The 17,352-nt window shown below is 40.6% G+C and overlaps 1 protein-coding gene across 11 annotated transcripts in view; it reads left to right on the plus strand.

Annotated features, from left to right (window-relative positions):
* Window positions 1-17,352, plus strand: part of CACNA2D1 (calcium voltage-gated channel auxiliary subunit alpha2delta 1) — an 840,216-nt gene that overhangs the window by 391,308 nt on the left and 431,556 nt on the right. For all 11 annotated transcript variants that reach the window (XM_044280115.1, XM_044280114.1, XM_044280117.1 and 8 more), the window contains exon 5: window positions 3,948-3,992. In XM_044280115.1, coding sequence (XP_044136050.1) covers window positions 3,948-3,992 — 45 coding nt within the window. The remainder of the gene's footprint in view (window positions 1-3,947; window positions 3,993-17,352) is intronic.

Consider the following 17,352-nt stretch of genomic DNA (forward strand, 5'->3'; position numbering starts at 1 on the left):
CTTACAGTAGAAACTCCCAAGAAGTGACCCCATTTTGGAAATTAGGGGATAAGGTGCCAGTTTTATTAGTACTATTTTTGGGTACATATGATTTTTTGATCATTCATTATAACACTTTATGGGGCAAGGTGACCAAAAAATTGGTTGTTTTAGCACAGTTTCTATTTATTTATTTTTACAGCGTTCACCTGAGGGGTTCAGTCAAGTGACATTTTTATAGAGCAGATTGTTACGGACGTGGCGATACCTAATATGTATACTTTTTCTCATTTATTAAAGTTTTACACAATAATAGCATTTTTGAAACAAAAAAATTATGTTTTAATGTGTCCATGTTCTGATAGCTATAGTTTTTTTATTTTTTGAGAGATTTTCTTATGTAGGGGCTCATTTTTTGCGGGATGAGGTGACTGTCTTATTGGTACCATTTTGTGGGACATACGCGTTTTTGATCACTTGGTGTTGCAGCTTTTGTGATGCAAGGTGACAAAAATTGCTTGTTTTGACACAGTTTTTTTTTTTTTTTTACGGTGTTCATCTGAGGGGTTAGCTCATGTGATATTTTTATAGAGCTGGTTTTTACGGACGTGGCAATACCAAATATGTCTATTTTATTTTATTTTTTCTATTTTAATTTTTTTTTTATTCCTTACTTGGGGACCTTTTTATTTTTACATGTGAAACTTTTTTTTATTTTATTTTTTTCAACCCTTTATTTATTTATTTATTTTTTTTACACTTTTCGTCCCCCATAAGGTCATACAAGACCTCTGGGGGACATTTGCTTCCCTTTTTCTTTTTTTTTTCACTGTTGATTTCTCCTGTAACTGGGGCTGACATAGTAGCCCCAGTTACAGAAGAAATGCACCCCCCAGAGAGGCTGTACAGCGTGATTCTGCGCTGTACAGCCTCAGAGCAGGGCTGATCGAGGTCTGTGAGAGACCTCACACAGCTCCTGCAGCTCCGGTCCCGGCGGTCACATGACCGCCGGGCCGGAACAGGAAGCGCACAGCGCTTTCCGCTCTGCAGACACAGCGCTCGGTGAGCGCTGTGTCTGCAGCGATCCGGAAGGCAGGGACACCTGGGCACTGTCCCTGCCTTATCTCTGGGTTGCCCTGCTGTCACTGACAGCGGGCAACCCGATCAGCAGCTGCACGATTAGCGTGCAGCTGCTGTTTCTGAAAGGACGTTCAGAAACGTACGTTCAGAAATAGAGGTCCACCCATAGGACGTTTATATCCTATGGGCGGACGTAAAGCGGTTAATACAGAATGCTAAGTAAATTAGGGATGGAGGGGTTAAAAAAGATCTAAAAATAATTAAAATCACCTGATCCACGTGTTTGCGCAGCCCGGCTTGTCTTCTTTCTTCTTCTTTGAGGACCTGGGAGGAAAAGAACCTTTGGTGACGTCACTGCACTCATCACATGGTCCGTCACATGGTCCATCACCATGGTGATTGACCATGTGATTTGTGCAGTGACGTCACCAAAGGTCATTTTCCTCACAGTTACTCAAAGAAGAAGAAAGAAGTCAAGCCTGGCTATGTGAACCAGTAGATCAGGTGAGTTTATTATTATTATTATTTTTTAACACCTCCATCCCTAATTTACTTAGCATTCTGTATTAAGAATTAGCCATGTTATAAGGGAAAATAATAAAGATCGGGTCCCCATCCCAATCGTCTCCTAGCAACCATGCGTGAAAATCGCACCGTATCCGCACTTGCTCGCGGATGCTTGCGATTTTCACGCAGCCCCATTTACTTCTATAGGGCCTGCGTTGCGTTAAAAACGCACAATATAGAGCTTTCTGCGATTTTCACACAACGCACAAGTAATGTGTGAAAATCACGCTCATGTGCACAGCCCCATTGGAGTGAATGGGTCCGGATTCAGTGAGGGTGCAATGCGTTCACCTCGCAGAATTCTCGCCCATGTGAAAGGGGCCTTAGGTTTAAGGGCTCATGCACACAAACATATTTTTTTTCTGCTTCTGTTCTGTTTTTTTTGCGGACTGTATGTGGAACCATTCACTTCAATGGGTCTGCAAAAACAACGGAAGGTACTCCGTGTGCATTCCCTTTCCGAAATTCCGTTCCGCAAAAATGTAGTGCATTTCCTATTATTGTCCGCAAATCATGGTCCAAGGCCCAATTCAAGTCAATGGGTACGCAAAAATTACTTAATGCACACGAAACATATCTGAATTTCATCCGTATTTCACCTGTATTTTGTGGATCCATACTGTAGAAATGCTATGCCCAGCCCATAGTGCTAATGTGTTTGGTGAGTAATAAGTTACTGTTTACATCTCCTATCCACAAAAAAATGGATAGCATACGGAAACCATACAGATATGTTGTGGAATAACGGAATGGAAGAGTACTTAAATCAGAAAAAAAATAAAACTCAGATACAGAACAATGGATCTGTGAAAAATGGACTGCAAAACAACAACGGTCGTGTACATGAGCCCTAAGGATAAGCCAAATTTATCAAGTAACGTGAGACCTTTGATAAAAGTACTCCAACGCAGACTCAAGCAAAACTGACTTAAAATTTTCCCCTCATGATAAATCTCCTCGTAAGTGTTTTGCAGTCTGAAAACCACAGATCTGCAAAACTCGGATACCAGCCGCGTGCATGCTGCCATTTTTTTTTTTTTCTTTCAATAGTTTTTATTGAAAATGAAAGGTATTACATATGACAAAGCTTGATGAAATACATACTGATATCAATTAAAGACATATGTATATTAACAATAACCAGACAATAAGACAGGTTCCATCTTACACCATTTCCAAAGGATGTACCGTACATCAGAAATTACAGGTCGCATTAACAGTTGACACATCTATAAGGGTTCGCTACCCTCTATTATTACAGTCCTCAAACCTGAGGAGTAGGTGGGGAATCATTGCATATGATATTTATGTTTCTATATGAAAACCATTCTTTCCATTGAGTTCTATATGACAGTATCCTACGGCTTTCCCACGCTGCTAACTCCTCAAACCTGCATAGCTGGTCTATTTTCCCTAGCCATAGAGAAATGGAGGGTAATTCTTCAGAAAGCCAAAATTTTGGTATTAAAAGGCGTGCAGCACTTAACAATGTATGAAATAGCCTAATTATGCTGCCATTTTTTGACAGCCAAAAAATGTAGACATATGCAGATACAAATACAGTTGTGTGCATGAGGCCTTAACACAATGTAGCAGCTCTGCTGGGAATATTCCTTTAAAGGGAACCTGTATTTAACTTTATGCTGGCCGACCGTACTGAGTGTAGTATGAAGTAGTGATAGAAATGCTGATTTCAGTGATGTGTCACTCATGAGCTAAAAGTAAGTGGTTGCCGAGAACTAGCATCATAACCATTGCAGCACAGACCTTGAAAAGAGTCACGGCCGCCTGAGAAGAGTCCTGGTTATTCATGAATTCCTGCTCTCCTGCCCACCTGCTGATGGCTGACAGTCTTCTACCTAGTTTTCTCCCTTTCTCTCTAGGAGAGAACTGCCAATCATCAGCAGATGGGTGAGAGCAGGAGATTATGTCTAACCAGGACTCTTCTCAGGTAGGTTTGACTCTTCTCAAGGCCTGTGCTGCAATGATTATGATGCTGATTCTCGGCAACCACTTACTTTTAGCTCATGTGTGACACACCGCTGACATCAGCATTTCTGTCATTATGTTCTGCTGCCCTCAGTGAGGTTAGCATAAAGTTGATGACAGGTTCCCTTTAAATAGACCCAAATTTAAAAATGAATTTGTCCGCTCTTACCCAGCAGATTATGTTATATGTGATCGTAATTAACATGGTATACCGTCTCTTTTTTTTTTTGTACTGTCACATAGGCAAGCTTGTTAAAATGGAGTGTTATTATATACAGTACAAACTATACAGTATGGTTAAAATGTAACATTTTTTTATCTGTTTTTGACAGGCTAATGATGTTGTTTACTACAACGCAAAGGAGGATCAGATGGAAGTAAGTAATTATTTCCACCTATTTGCCTCTATTTTGTCATCCTCAGCTTTCACTGATGGCTAAAAAAAAAATTATCCTTTAGCTGCTAGTTTTGCTTTTGCTTGTGACATTAAGGTTTATTCGCACTTTCATGTTTAATTTGGCTTTCGTGTGTATTATTTTTTTTAAATGGTGTCAAGTTGGCAAAATCAACTGAAGTTGTTTATTAACGACTGACTTGTATAATTGAGATCAGTGGCCTTTACTTGACAAGTTATATGAAAAATCTCAGCCATGCTTTTGAAGTTCACTGTTAACTTCCCACTGGCATTAAAGCTAATTTTGTTTTAGAGGCTGTTTTAACAGAAATGAAATAGAAGAATTGTATTTCCTATTGAAATTTTTGTATTCATTGCACTTCCACCAAGCTTTATAAGATTTACCCAAAGTGAAAGGTTGGCTTGCCTGACTGATAGATGCTTGAGAGAAACATCTTTGCGATGTCACATCACATTACCTACAGAGACATATTTATGATGTCATTAACACCTTATGTCACAGAAGCATAGTTGTGATGTCACAATTCATCATTACCCGATAGAAATGCATTAACTGGCAGAAACAGACTTGTGATGTTGCAACACAATTAGAGATGATTGAAGTTTACAAAAGTTTGATTTGGCTGCTTTGCAAATTTCACAAAGAAATTTGCTTTGTAAGAAATTGTTGATTGCGGCATCTGAGATGAAAAATGAGGGCTTTCAGGGGTTAATTTTTTTTTTTTTTAAATATTCACTTTATCCAATTGAGCGTGCAGAGGCCACCATTGCCATCTTGCTTGAAGATCCGGCACTGAATCTTGCGCGGTGCATGATGACCTCATCTCACTGGCCTGCCTGGTAACAAAATTCTGTGCGGGATCTTCAATCAAGATTGCCGTGGCAGTGTCTACGCACTTAAATGGATGGATAAGTATGTACTGTTGCATCGGGTATCGAATTATCGATACCCAATTGATACTTTTGTACCCAGATCGATTCAATACCAGGGTTTTCCTTTTATCGATACTAGGCTGCGCTAATGCAGAGAACACGCTCCATGTTCTCCTTAGCAGCACAGTGGAGAAGGAGTCTCTCCCTCCCTCCCTGCTGCTGCTGCCACCAATGTCAAGAGAGAGGGGAGGATGAGGGGAGGGACTGTGGCTACTGTGCCACCAATTAAGATAACTAACTAATTCAAATACAGGGGGCGGGTGCTGGCGGCAGAATCACAGGTCCCTGTTAAAGAGGTCGGGTGCCGGGTATGTGATTATGCCACCGGCACCCGCCCCCTTTATTTGTATTAAAAGGTTAGTTATCTTCATTGGTGGCGCAGTGCGCCCCCCCAACCCCAGTATTAGAAACATTGGTAGCGCAGTGCGCCCCCCAACCCCTTTCACAGCCTTTGGTTTGCGCTGTGACACTGTTGCCACACTTGCGGTTGCCCGCGGCAACTTGTTGCTGTGAGACCATGCGGTGGCAGTGTCTCGGCCTTCTGGGTGATTGCCGTGACATGGTTGCCATGCATGCTGTTGCCTGTGGAAACGTTTTTGGTATGCTTGTGTGTGCACTTTCCCTTTAAGTTGTAGCCTCCCTCTGTCTGGTGCTGTAAGGGTTAACTCCCTGACTGGGTGTGGTGACTTCCTTATATCTTCTGTGGTTTCCTGGCTGGAGTCAGTGGTACTTCAGCTGTGGTTAGTGCTGGAGCTCTGCTCCAGTCCAGGGTGTTCCATTTGTCCAGTGAGGGCCACCCTTGTGGTCATCAATGTTATCCCGGTGTCTCCTTCCCTTCCTGTCCCTATTTGTATGGAGTGGGTTATGTTCAGGGTGTTTGTATGTCTAGTTTGGTGTTTCATGTCTGGTGGTGTTTGGTGTCCAGCATGTTTACTAGACATTCCCCTGTCTCATGTTATTGCAGCTATGGGTGTCCTGGGCTCCTGTGTGGTTTGTGGTATGTGCTGTGTCCTTTAATGTTGGTGTGAACAGCTGCACTAGTGCACGGGTTCCAGTCAGTGTGTCTGTGGCAGGTAAGTGTGTTATTAATTGCTTACCTGCCATCTCCTTATGCTGTATGTGTTCCCCTCTCCTTGCAGCCTGACCTCAGATAGAAACTCCTGTTCCTCCATTACTGGGATGAACAGGTCGTCTCTTCCCTGCTCCTTGGTGAGGGATTACCAGGGCGACTTAGGGTCTCTAGGTATCCTGAGTATGAGTCGTCCTACCATCGGGGTCCGCTCATATGGTGAGGAGTCAGGGAGAGGATTAGGGATGTTGTAGGAGGTGACCTGCTCCCTTATTACACCTTTTGGCCAGGCTGATTCCCTTTTACCCTTTGACTCCGCACTGTGGGGGGTTTCCCCTACTCCCCACTGTGACAACCCCCTAGTATTAAAGTCATTGGTGGCAGTGGCCACAGGGTCCCTTGCCCTTCTCTTCATTGGTGGTGCAGTGGTAGCTTCTTATCTTAGCCCCAGAAGCGTAAGTGCGGGACTCCAATTGGTTGCCAGGATCCTACTGAATCCCTGGCTGCCACGGTAAGCTCCCTGCTGCTGTGTGCACAAAGGCCAGCAGGGAGAGTGTGAAGTCCTATTCACCCTAATAGAGCTCTATTAGGGTGAATAGGACAAGGGATTAAAAGATCCTAGGTTCTAACCCCTAAAGGGGCTAATAGTTATAAAATTAAAAGTAAAAAAAAAGTTTAAAAAACAAACACCAAAATATTAAGTTTAAATCACCCCGTTTCCCAATTTTGCATATAAAATATATAAAACATAAATAAGCATATTACATATTGCCACGTGCAAAAAGTCCAAACTATTAAAATATTAAAAAAATATCTCCTATGCGGTGAACGCCATAACAGGAAAAAAATAAAAAAATCACTGGTTTTTTTTGTCACCTTGTCTCCCCAAAAAATAGGATAGGACTGATTAATTATAGGTCAGACGTTCCATAAAATGTGGAATGCATGCATATTTTTGAGTGTTTTTATTCTTTTGCGTGGTATCAAATGGTATTGAGTATCGCAATACTTTTTTATGGTATCGAAATCAAATAAAAATGTTGGTATTGTGACAATCTTATGAGTATGATTGTATGATTTTTTTATGATTTTCTTTTTTACCACAATTTCAGTGAAAATTGATTCTATACTACTAAGCATGAGAAAATTCGGCTTTGAGGCGAATCAAATTTTTGCTGAAATTCGGATCGAAGTTCACTTTGGATACTTCAACACTAAACTCAATACCTGACAGAAACATAGTTGTGATATCAAAACACAATACCTAACAGAAACATAGTTTGATGTCAGAGTAGCTTAGTGAAACCCACTTCTCAGTGTCCATGTCACAGCATCATACCTGACCAAAAGACACTTGTGTAGCTTGTCTGAAAAAAGACTACTCATTGGCTTCAGTGGTGCACAAGATCCTGTTCATCTAGAAGTTTACAGGATGGGGTCTAGAAGATTGCTGAAGGGATCCAGGGAGATGGAATGGTGGCAGGAAGGTAAGTATGATTTTTTTTCAAGAGGCTAGGATTGAAAGGTAAAAAAAAAATAAAAAATCCCAAAAAACTAGACAACCCCTTTAACCGAATTCCCGATTCACAGTTTAGGGAATGTGTCTGATGACTGACTGCTGGGATCCCCACCAGCCATGGAGTTCCTCCAAATGACTGGAGCTGCTGTTATGTATGTGTACTGCTTTTCCATTCCTCTCTGTGGGACTGCCGAGATACCTGAAGACAGGCCTATGAAGAATAGAGCAGCAGTGTGCATATACAATCACCACTCTATTCATGTGGGAAGAAGGGAGCTCTCTAGTTAACAGAAATATTTAAGATATTTAATTTAATTTTTAAATTATGTAGCACATGAGCGGTCATTTTCCAATCAGAAATATGCCTATATTAGGCATATTTATGGTGCAGATTGCAACGCAAAGATTCTTTGCACCGCAATCTGAGACTTTTACCCACTAACACCAGGTCTAAAAAAGTGGGCGTGGCGTGGGAGGGGAAGGGGATCGGCAATGGATCCACCGAATTGATGTAGTGGATGGCGCTTCTACATAATTCTGGCGGATCCACCGTCAGCTATAGAGAATATTAAGACCGGCGTCTAAAACACCAGTCTTAATAAATGACCCCCACAGTTTTCTGTAGTATTCTGCAAAAGACTAAACAAAGCAACCAACTGTAATCCCTTCAGACTGAATTTGTTTTATATATGGATTTCACTGTTTTCAGAATCATTGTTATTCTGTTGCCATGCTTTACATTGTGCTTAGGTAAATCCCTGATGTTGAGTTGTTTGCCATAAATCTGTCTTAGATGAAAAACAATTTTATAATACACTATTAATGATAATAAGCTGCTGTTTCATAAACGATGAACCAAAATCTCTGTGACCTAATTTATCATATAAACTTCAAAAGACTTTCCGAATGTACTAATGAGCATCTGGAGGCTATGGGTGTTATAATAATCCATACATGTTTTATTTACATAATTTTAATATAAAATGTAATACCTATAGCTAAAAATAAAGGTAAATACATATATGTATTCATCTCTAGCCATCCAGTAAATGTTAATCACATGCTATAGAGGCGAGATCCAAATTATTTTTGTCCAGATCGCTAGAATGGAAGCATTAAAGATACTTAACATAGGGTTAAAGGGAACCTGTCACCAGCAACATCTCTAGCAAACTATTTGCATAGAGACATAGGAGGTCATTTATTAAGACTGGTGTTTTAGACTCCAGTCTTAATAAGCCCTTTAGCTGGTGGTAGAACCGCCAAAGTTATGTAGAGGCGCTGGCCTCTACATAACTTTGGCACATCCAGTAGTGGTCCAAATGTATATCAGCTTCCTTGCTGGCTTAAAGTTAGACCATTTTCTACACCCAAAACAGGCATAGAAAATGATGAATGAGATGGGCCTGCCAGCCCGTTCCCTTCCCTGCCCATGTTTTTCAGGCTTGGTGTGAGTGGGGAAAAATCACAGATTGTGGCGCAAATAACCTTTATGCCACAATCTGCGGAAGAAATATGCCTAATATAGTAAATTACCCCCATAATTGTGGTTCACCTGATTTAAACATTGTTGTGCTTTTGTTGATCCGTGGCTACATTCCAGAGTTATGATACTTTTTCTTAATATGCAAATTAGTCTTTTGGTGCAATGAGGGCATCATAATTGCTCTTGTTGCGCCCAATCTTCAAAAGTATTATAACTAAAGAACAGAAACTCAAATCAACTAAAGAAAAACTGTGGTTTAATCAAGTGAACAACAGATATGCGTCTACCAAACAGTTTCCCTTTAAAACCCTTTAGTGACCACGCACATTTTTTCTAAATTGCATTCCAAGAACTATAACTTTTTTGTTTTGTCATCAATATACCTTTATGAGGCCTTTTCTTTTGCAGGACAAGTTATAGTTTTTGATGAACCATTTTGGGTACATGTAATCATTGATTAACACCAGCTATCTACCTTAAATTCCCTTTGTTTACGTCAGTAAAAAGGCATATTGGTGGTCACTAAGAGGTTAAGACAATACTTTTGGTGATCCAGGTAGCCATACAGGCTAATGGTGAATCTTATAGTCTTAGATATCTAAATGGTAACTGTTGAGTATTCTTAATGATCTAAGATGACTTATGAGGTTTTGGAAAGTTTATTATAGCATCTCTATGAAACAATATATAGAAGTATTAAAAGTTTATTTTAATCAATTAACAGAATACAAAGTAAATGAACAAAAGAGAAATCTAAAGCAAAACAATATGTGGTATAACTCTTTATCTTCAGAGCAGAATCAATTTTTCTAGGTACACTTGCACACAGTTTCTGAAGGATTCAATGGGTCGGTTGTTCCAAACATCTTGGAGAACAACCCGCAGAACGTCTGTGGATGTAGGTTTGCTAAGATCCTTCTGTCTCTTCATATAATCCCAGAAAGACTGGATGATATTGATATCAGGCGTCTGTGGGGGCCATATCATCACTTCCAGGACTGCTTATTGTTTCTTATACTGAAGATAGTTCTTAATAAAAAAAGAAACTATTAACACTTCTATTTTTGAAAGGGTCCTTACTTTGAAACATTTTCTATACATATATAGTGTTGCTTCAAAGTTTGTCAACCCTTCAGAATTTTCTATATTTCTTCATAAATTTGATCTGCAACTGCATCAGACACACACATCCTAAAGGTAGATACAGATAACCAAATAAAATAAATGAGTCAAACATATTAGACTTGACTATTTATTTATTTAGGAAAATTATCCAATATCACATGTGAGTGGCAATAGTATGCAACACTTTGCTTTCGGTAGCTGGTGTGACTCACTTGTGCAGCAATAACTGCAACTAAACATTTCCGGTAATTGTTGAATAGTCCTGCACATTGGCTTGGAGGAATTTTAGCGTATTCCTCCATACAAAACAGCTTCAACTCTGTCATGCTGATGGGTTTCCTCCAACAAACTGCTTGTTTCAGGTCCTTCCACAACATTTCTATAGGATTAAAGGGGTTGTCCGAGTTATGAAAAAAAAAAATATATAGCACTGAAAATCTGATGGGCAGCCATATATAACTAAGCTAAGCAAGTTTTATGCAAAAAAAAAATATATATACATATATATATATATATATATATATATATATTCTCATTTCCCTGGTTCTTTTCTGGCCCTTTGTTTACATGCAATAAAAACAATCTCTGCCCCTCCCCCTGCTCTGCTAAGGGAGTGAATACAAGTGCTGCCCTGAGTGACATGTCTGCCTGCTGGGAGAATCAGCAGCATGTTGTATCTGTAGGACTACAAGTCCCAGCTGTATAATGACACTGCTAATACACACAGGATCTTCCCTTTACATTCTTGTGCAATGCTCTCTCTAGTCCTTCAGCTCCTGTGCCCAGAATTATCACTGCCTGCTAGCTGCCTGTTTTCAGTCTGTGCAGCTGAAAGGGTTAAGAATCCTAGCAGAGAGTAGACAGCAGTGAAGGGGGCGTGGCCAGCACAGTGACATCTCATTTACAGGCTTGTAAGCGAACATTATCAGAGCAGGGAGAGAAGCTGACATCACAGGTCATGTGGCCATCAGTGAAATCTGAGAAACCAGCCACTGGAGATAAAGTGAGTGAATTGGAAAGCTGTTATATTTGCCCAGTTAGGAACATAGAAAGAACAAAAAAATAACTCGGACAACCCCTTTAAGGTCAGAACTTTGACTTATTTGTTCCAAAATTTTAATTTTATTCTTTTTAAACATTCTTTGGTAGCAGGACCTGTGTGTTTATGGTCATTGTCTCATTTATGACCCATGTTCTCTTGACATTGTCCTTAAGAATTTGCTGGTATTATTTCAAATTCATTGTTCTGTCAATTAATTGGCAAGATGTCCTGTCCGGGATGCAACAAAACAGGCCCAAACCATGACATTATGACATTACTTCTAGAATGCAGTGTTTTCCTTTCTCCAAACATAATGCTTTTCTTTTAAATGAATCAAGGTTTTGTTTTGGTCTCATCTGTCCACAAAACATTGTTCCAATAGCCTTTTGGCTTGTCCAAGTGATTCTTAGCAAACTGCACACTATTACATGCCTTGCCCGTGTAGTGATCTTTGATGGTCGGCCACTGCTGGGGAGGATAATAATGGTCTTGAATTTCCTTAATTTGTACACTATCTGACTGTGAATTAGTGGAGTCCAAAATCTTTAAGATGGCTTTGCAACCTTTTCCAACCTCTTTTGGGGTGACTGGTGACTGTTCAATACCTTCAAGAGGGCCCTTCCTGATTATTGAGAGTGTGGAATGAGTTGCCACTGTGGTAGGGGCTGACTGTCTTATATAGTTTACACCCAACTGCTTCGACTGGAATTGGAGATAACTTTAATCCTGGGCATTAAATTCCTCCAATCTCCTGATCAATAAAGATCCTAGACCTTACCCCAGGTCTGCAATGTTACAGCTCCTCTTATACTCTACCTTTTGCAGGGTGTAACAGAATTCCTATGCATCCTATGTAACAGTATTCGTTTTTAAAGCAGTTCTCCTTTCAATTATTTACTATATATTTGCTTTTTCTCATATCCCCTTCTAGCAGAAGCTAGTTTAGACCAAATGCTGGAGCCCTATTTTTCAAATCTCAAATGTGTCACTTTATGTGTCACGTGATGAGTGTGTTGACATCATCGCAGGTCCAGAAGAAAGAAGACCTGCGCAATCAAGGCTGCACGTTCAAGTGGATGAGGTGAGTTTTTTTTATTATTTTTAACCCCTCCATGGTCATTTTATTTAGCATTCTTTCTTAAGAATGCTATTATTTTCTGTTATAACCATGTTATAACGGAAAATAATAAAGTGAAGTTAGGGTCCCCATTGACTCTAATAGGGTCCGGGTTTGGGGTCAAGTTCGGGTCCCGAACCCGAACTTTGACCTGAAGTTTGGCCGAACCCGGCGAACCAGAACTTCCCAGGGTTTGCTCATCCATAATCTTTGTGTGCATATTGGCTTATAGTTCAGTGTGGGTTTCTTTAGCATTTGGGTATGTTGTTGTCCAGGCCACCATGACTGTAATCATATTTGCTCTCTTTACGAGTGATTCTTTACTAGAGGAAAAAAGCTGCTGGGCAGTCTTTCCTGTCAGCTCATCAGCAAACATGGGCTGTTTTCCAGCAGCCTGTGTCTACTCTGGCTAACACAAAACACAGACTGCTTTAAACAACAGGGTACATGTGCAGGCATACAGTAAGGACATACCACTTATGGGGATTTACAAAATCACTCTTGTGATACTGATAATACTAGTAAACCATGGATTTTCAGTGTAAATTTAATCTGACAGACTTATTTATAGAAAACAAAGATTTATAATTGCCACTCATCATATATGCATAATTTTACAAGCGCATAAAGAACTGAGCATGCACTGATCATACTCTCACTGGCACATGCACAGGATTTCAGGGCAAGGTTTCCAAACAGTGAGGATACCTAACCCTGTCAATTAATGAGAGAGGGGGGAGCGGGGGAAGAATGAGGTAAAGCTGTGCTCCAAGGGCATAGGCCAGCAGCTAGCTACTCCCAGCATCTCATTAACATAAAAATTAAAGTACAAATATCTCTAAAAAGACACCTCTGTGTGCAACAAAAGGCAACAGGTGTTGTTGCACTCAACATGATCAACCCTACCAGTATGTCGTGTCTACTAGAGTTGGTTATACTGACAGATGTTCCTTAACCCCAAAACCCTCCAATGCATAATGCCATACATGTATGGAATTAGTGTGCAAGAGATATATAGAGCAATCTGATCACAGTCAACCCCTCAGATGTTGGTATCAATAGCGACCACTATATCTGTGCGGTTAGACAGAAGGAGGTGGCTCCATTTGTCCCCCATGGCAAAATTGCATGGATCAGATCAGTTGCATTGACAGCATTGTGAAGGCTGTCTAAAAAGCTGTGCCTGTCAGAATCCTATAGACTGCAAGAGTATTCCGTTGCAGTTTATGAGAAAAGCAATCACATGTTCAAGTCACCTAAGGGGACTAAAAAGTACAATATGAAAAGTAAACAAATGTTTAAGAAATAAACATTCAAATCATCCCCTTTCCAAATTTTACATATGAAAAGAAACAATAAAAAATAAATATAACAGGCATGGCTGCTTCTGAAAATGTCAGGAAGCATGTTTTCCTGCTCGGTGAATAACGTAATGGAAAAACTAAATAAATAAAGGTGCACATTTCACCATTTTTAGTCACCTTGTACCCCCACAAAATTTAATAAAGAGTAATAAAAAATGATGTACCTCAAAATGGTACCAATAAAAACTACAGTTTGACCCATGTAAAACGGTACAATATTAATAATTAATAATCACCACCTGTAGCTTAGGTTCAATAGGGGTAAAACACAACTACACTATATATATATATATATATATATATATATATATAGTGAATTAATGAACATCTGCCGGGACGGTTCGCGAACGCGATCAAATGTTCGTGAACTGCAAGTTCACGGCGGGTCCCATTTATTTTAATGGCAGGCGAACCTGAAAAACCTTTAGCTCATATTTGCAGCCAAGAAATAATTACTAGAAGTGCACAAATAGTCCTACAACATGGACAGTGACATACCAGATGTATTATGCGAATTTGCGATCTCCATTCATAATTTTTTTTTAATGCGAAATATCGGCAATATAATTTTCACGGACGCGCATGTGCAAATGCACTATACAGTACCCAAATGCACTATAAAGAAAGTATATTGGTATAAAACCCCGCTTCAATCAGTTTTTTTGTGGGACGACTGGTATATCACACCAGTAGAAATTATTTGTTCCAATAACACGTGTCCCTCTATATACCAGCAGCAGAACCGCACACAACTGCCGCACAATACAAATGCATTTTACTATACTCTCTAACATAGAAAGTATAATATAACATTGTACAAGGAAGGCAATCCATTAGAATATACATAAAGATAAAACGGAACCTTTAATAATGTTACTATGAGGGTCCATTCACACGTCAGACACCGGCAATGTGCATTCCGCAATTTGTGGACCGCACATCGCCGGCACTATAATAGAAAATGCCTAATCTTGTCTGCAATTGCGGACAAGAATAGGACATGTTCTATTTTTTTGCGGAAACGGAAGCACAGATGCGGAAGTGCGGATCCGCAAATGCGGATGTGGATCCGCAGATGCGGATGCGGACAGCACATTCCCGCCCTATTGAAAATGAATGGATCGGCACCCATTCCGCAAAATTGCGGAATGGATGCAGACCCATTTTGCGAACGTGTGAATGGAAAAGATATCCCTCAAAATGAAAATAAATTAAATGATTAAAGTTAAGCAAAAAGCATAGATGTGGTAGGCAATAACAAGTGCTCGGCGGCACTAAATCAGGTGCTCGGCGGCACCAAATCAGGAACCATATGTCCTACCACAATCCAGAGGGTTCCAGTGCACATCCATGAATCCTGGAGGGAAAGCAAAAAACATCTATCCCTGGGCTAGATGATAATGTGGTATTGAAGGACAGTGTGGGCAAAGAACTATCCCTGATATTGCCCTACAGGGGGTGCTATTCTGGCCCTGATAGCCTAACCACAGACCACGCGCCCTGATAAGAGCGACCCCGTCCGGAACCTTACCCTATATAAAAATGGCCCTAGTAAGCCCCTAACCCCTAGCCCCCTGACTTCCAGGTGATCACTATATAGATCTATGTGTTTTTGACTCATTATAAAAGTATATTATAAGTATATCGCACCCCTCTGTGTATCACACCTATCGATAGCACACCTATACCAGTCCTTAAAATGACTTTTGTGGCCCTATTAGCTAGCGTTTGGTGTCCCTAACAGCCTGTCCCTGCTCCACACAGCAACCTCTCCCTACACAGGCAAAACACTGAATGTAAAATGGCGGCCAGATCAGGTTTATTTATAAGGTAGGGGGTATGTTCATGTGCTGAAATGTCTCGATTGGCTGTCCTGTACCACCTGATGGATGTGTCATGGGTCAAAGTTCTTCACAATGTAAAAGAATATGGTGGGCGCAAATTTCTCCATATGTTTGCATGTTCGGTGAATCGCAAACACGCAAAGTTCACCGCGAGACGACCGCTGGGCGAACCGCAAGGCCATCTCTCTCACTCTCTCTCTCTCTATATATATACATATGTATTGTAAGGTAACACTCTCTCACAGGGGGTCGACAATTACAGTCTTCTCAACAAACAAGGTGTTTTCAAGGTCAGATTTGTTTATTTGTCACACAGCACATCACGATTCCAAGTTTGGCATCACTCGGCACAATGAAGTCGAAGCTTCATATCACATGTTACATCAACACAAAACAAAAAATCCTTGCCTGGCTAAGCACTTACTATACAGAGGTTTTCTCTCACCTCTAGATCATAGAAAAATAGAAACATAGAATGTGTCGGCAGATAAGAACCATTTGTCCCATCTAGTCTGCCCAATATACAGAATACTATGAATAGCCCCTGGCCCTATCTTATATGAAGGATGGCCTTATGCCTATCCCATGCATGCTTAAACTCCTTCCCTGTATTTGCAGCTACCACTTCTGCAGGAAGGCTATTCCATGCATCCACTACTCTCTCAGTAAAGTAATACTTCCTGATATTACTTTTAAACCTTTGCCCCGTTAATTTAAAACTATGTCCTCTTGTAGCAGTTTTTCTTCTTTTAAATATTCTCTCCTCTTTTACCTTGTTGATTCCCTTTATGTATTTAAAAGTTTCTATGATATCCCCTCTATCTCGTCTTTCTTCCAAGCTATACATGTTAAGGTCCTTTAAACTTTCCTGGTAAATTTTATCCTGCAATCCATGTACTAGTTTAGTAGCTCTTCTCTGAGCTCTCTCCAAAGTATCAATATCCTTCTGGAGATATGGTCTCCAGTACTGAGCACAAAACTCCAAATGAGGTCTCACTAGTGCTCTGTAGAGCGGCATGAGCACCTCCCTCTTTCTACTGGTAATGCCTCTCCCTATACACCCAAGCATTCTGCTAGAATTTTCTGCTGCTCTATGACATTGTCTGCCTACCTTTAAGTCTTTTGAAATAATGACCCCTAAATCCCTTTCCTCAGATACTGAGGTTAGGACTGTATCACAGATTTTATATTCTGCTCTTGGGTTTTTACGCCCCAGGTGCATTATCTTGCACTTATCAACATTAAATTTTAGTTGCCAGATTTTTGACCATTCCTCTAGTTTTCCTAAATCCTTTTCCATTTGATGTATGCCTCCAGGAACATCAACCCTGTTACAAATCTGTGTCATCAGCAAAACGACACACCTTACCATTGAGGCCTTCTGCAATTTCGCTGATAAAGATATTAAACAATATGGGTCCCAGAACTGATCCCTGAGATACCCCACTGGTAACAAGACCATGTTCACACTGCGGTATTCGGCTTCACTCAGCCACGCAGTCAGATACTGTAGCTTCCTAGCTGTAACCAATGCAATCCATTGGGGACTCAGTCCACCAGTTCTCCTGACGATGACCACTCAATACCTTTGGGGGATATGGTCCAACAGTCCTCCCTACTATGACTGTGCAACACCTCTTTTCTTCAGGTGTCGCTGTGCCCCCCAAAACTCACACTTTATCAGCCTTGTGGCCCTCCAGCCCTCCTGGCTGGGACCACACAGAATCTCTGCAGGCTTCCTTTTCAAATTCCCCCTTCCACACACTCTGAGGATTGCTTTATTCCTGAGTGATTCTCACACCTGGCCTCACCTCCGGCCAGCT

This window comes from Bufo gargarizans, chromosome 2, assembly GCF_014858855.1.
Source record: "Bufo gargarizans isolate SCDJY-AF-19 chromosome 2, ASM1485885v1, whole genome shotgun sequence".
Classification (NCBI taxonomy): Eukaryota; Metazoa; Chordata; class Amphibia; order Anura; family Bufonidae; genus Bufo; species Bufo gargarizans.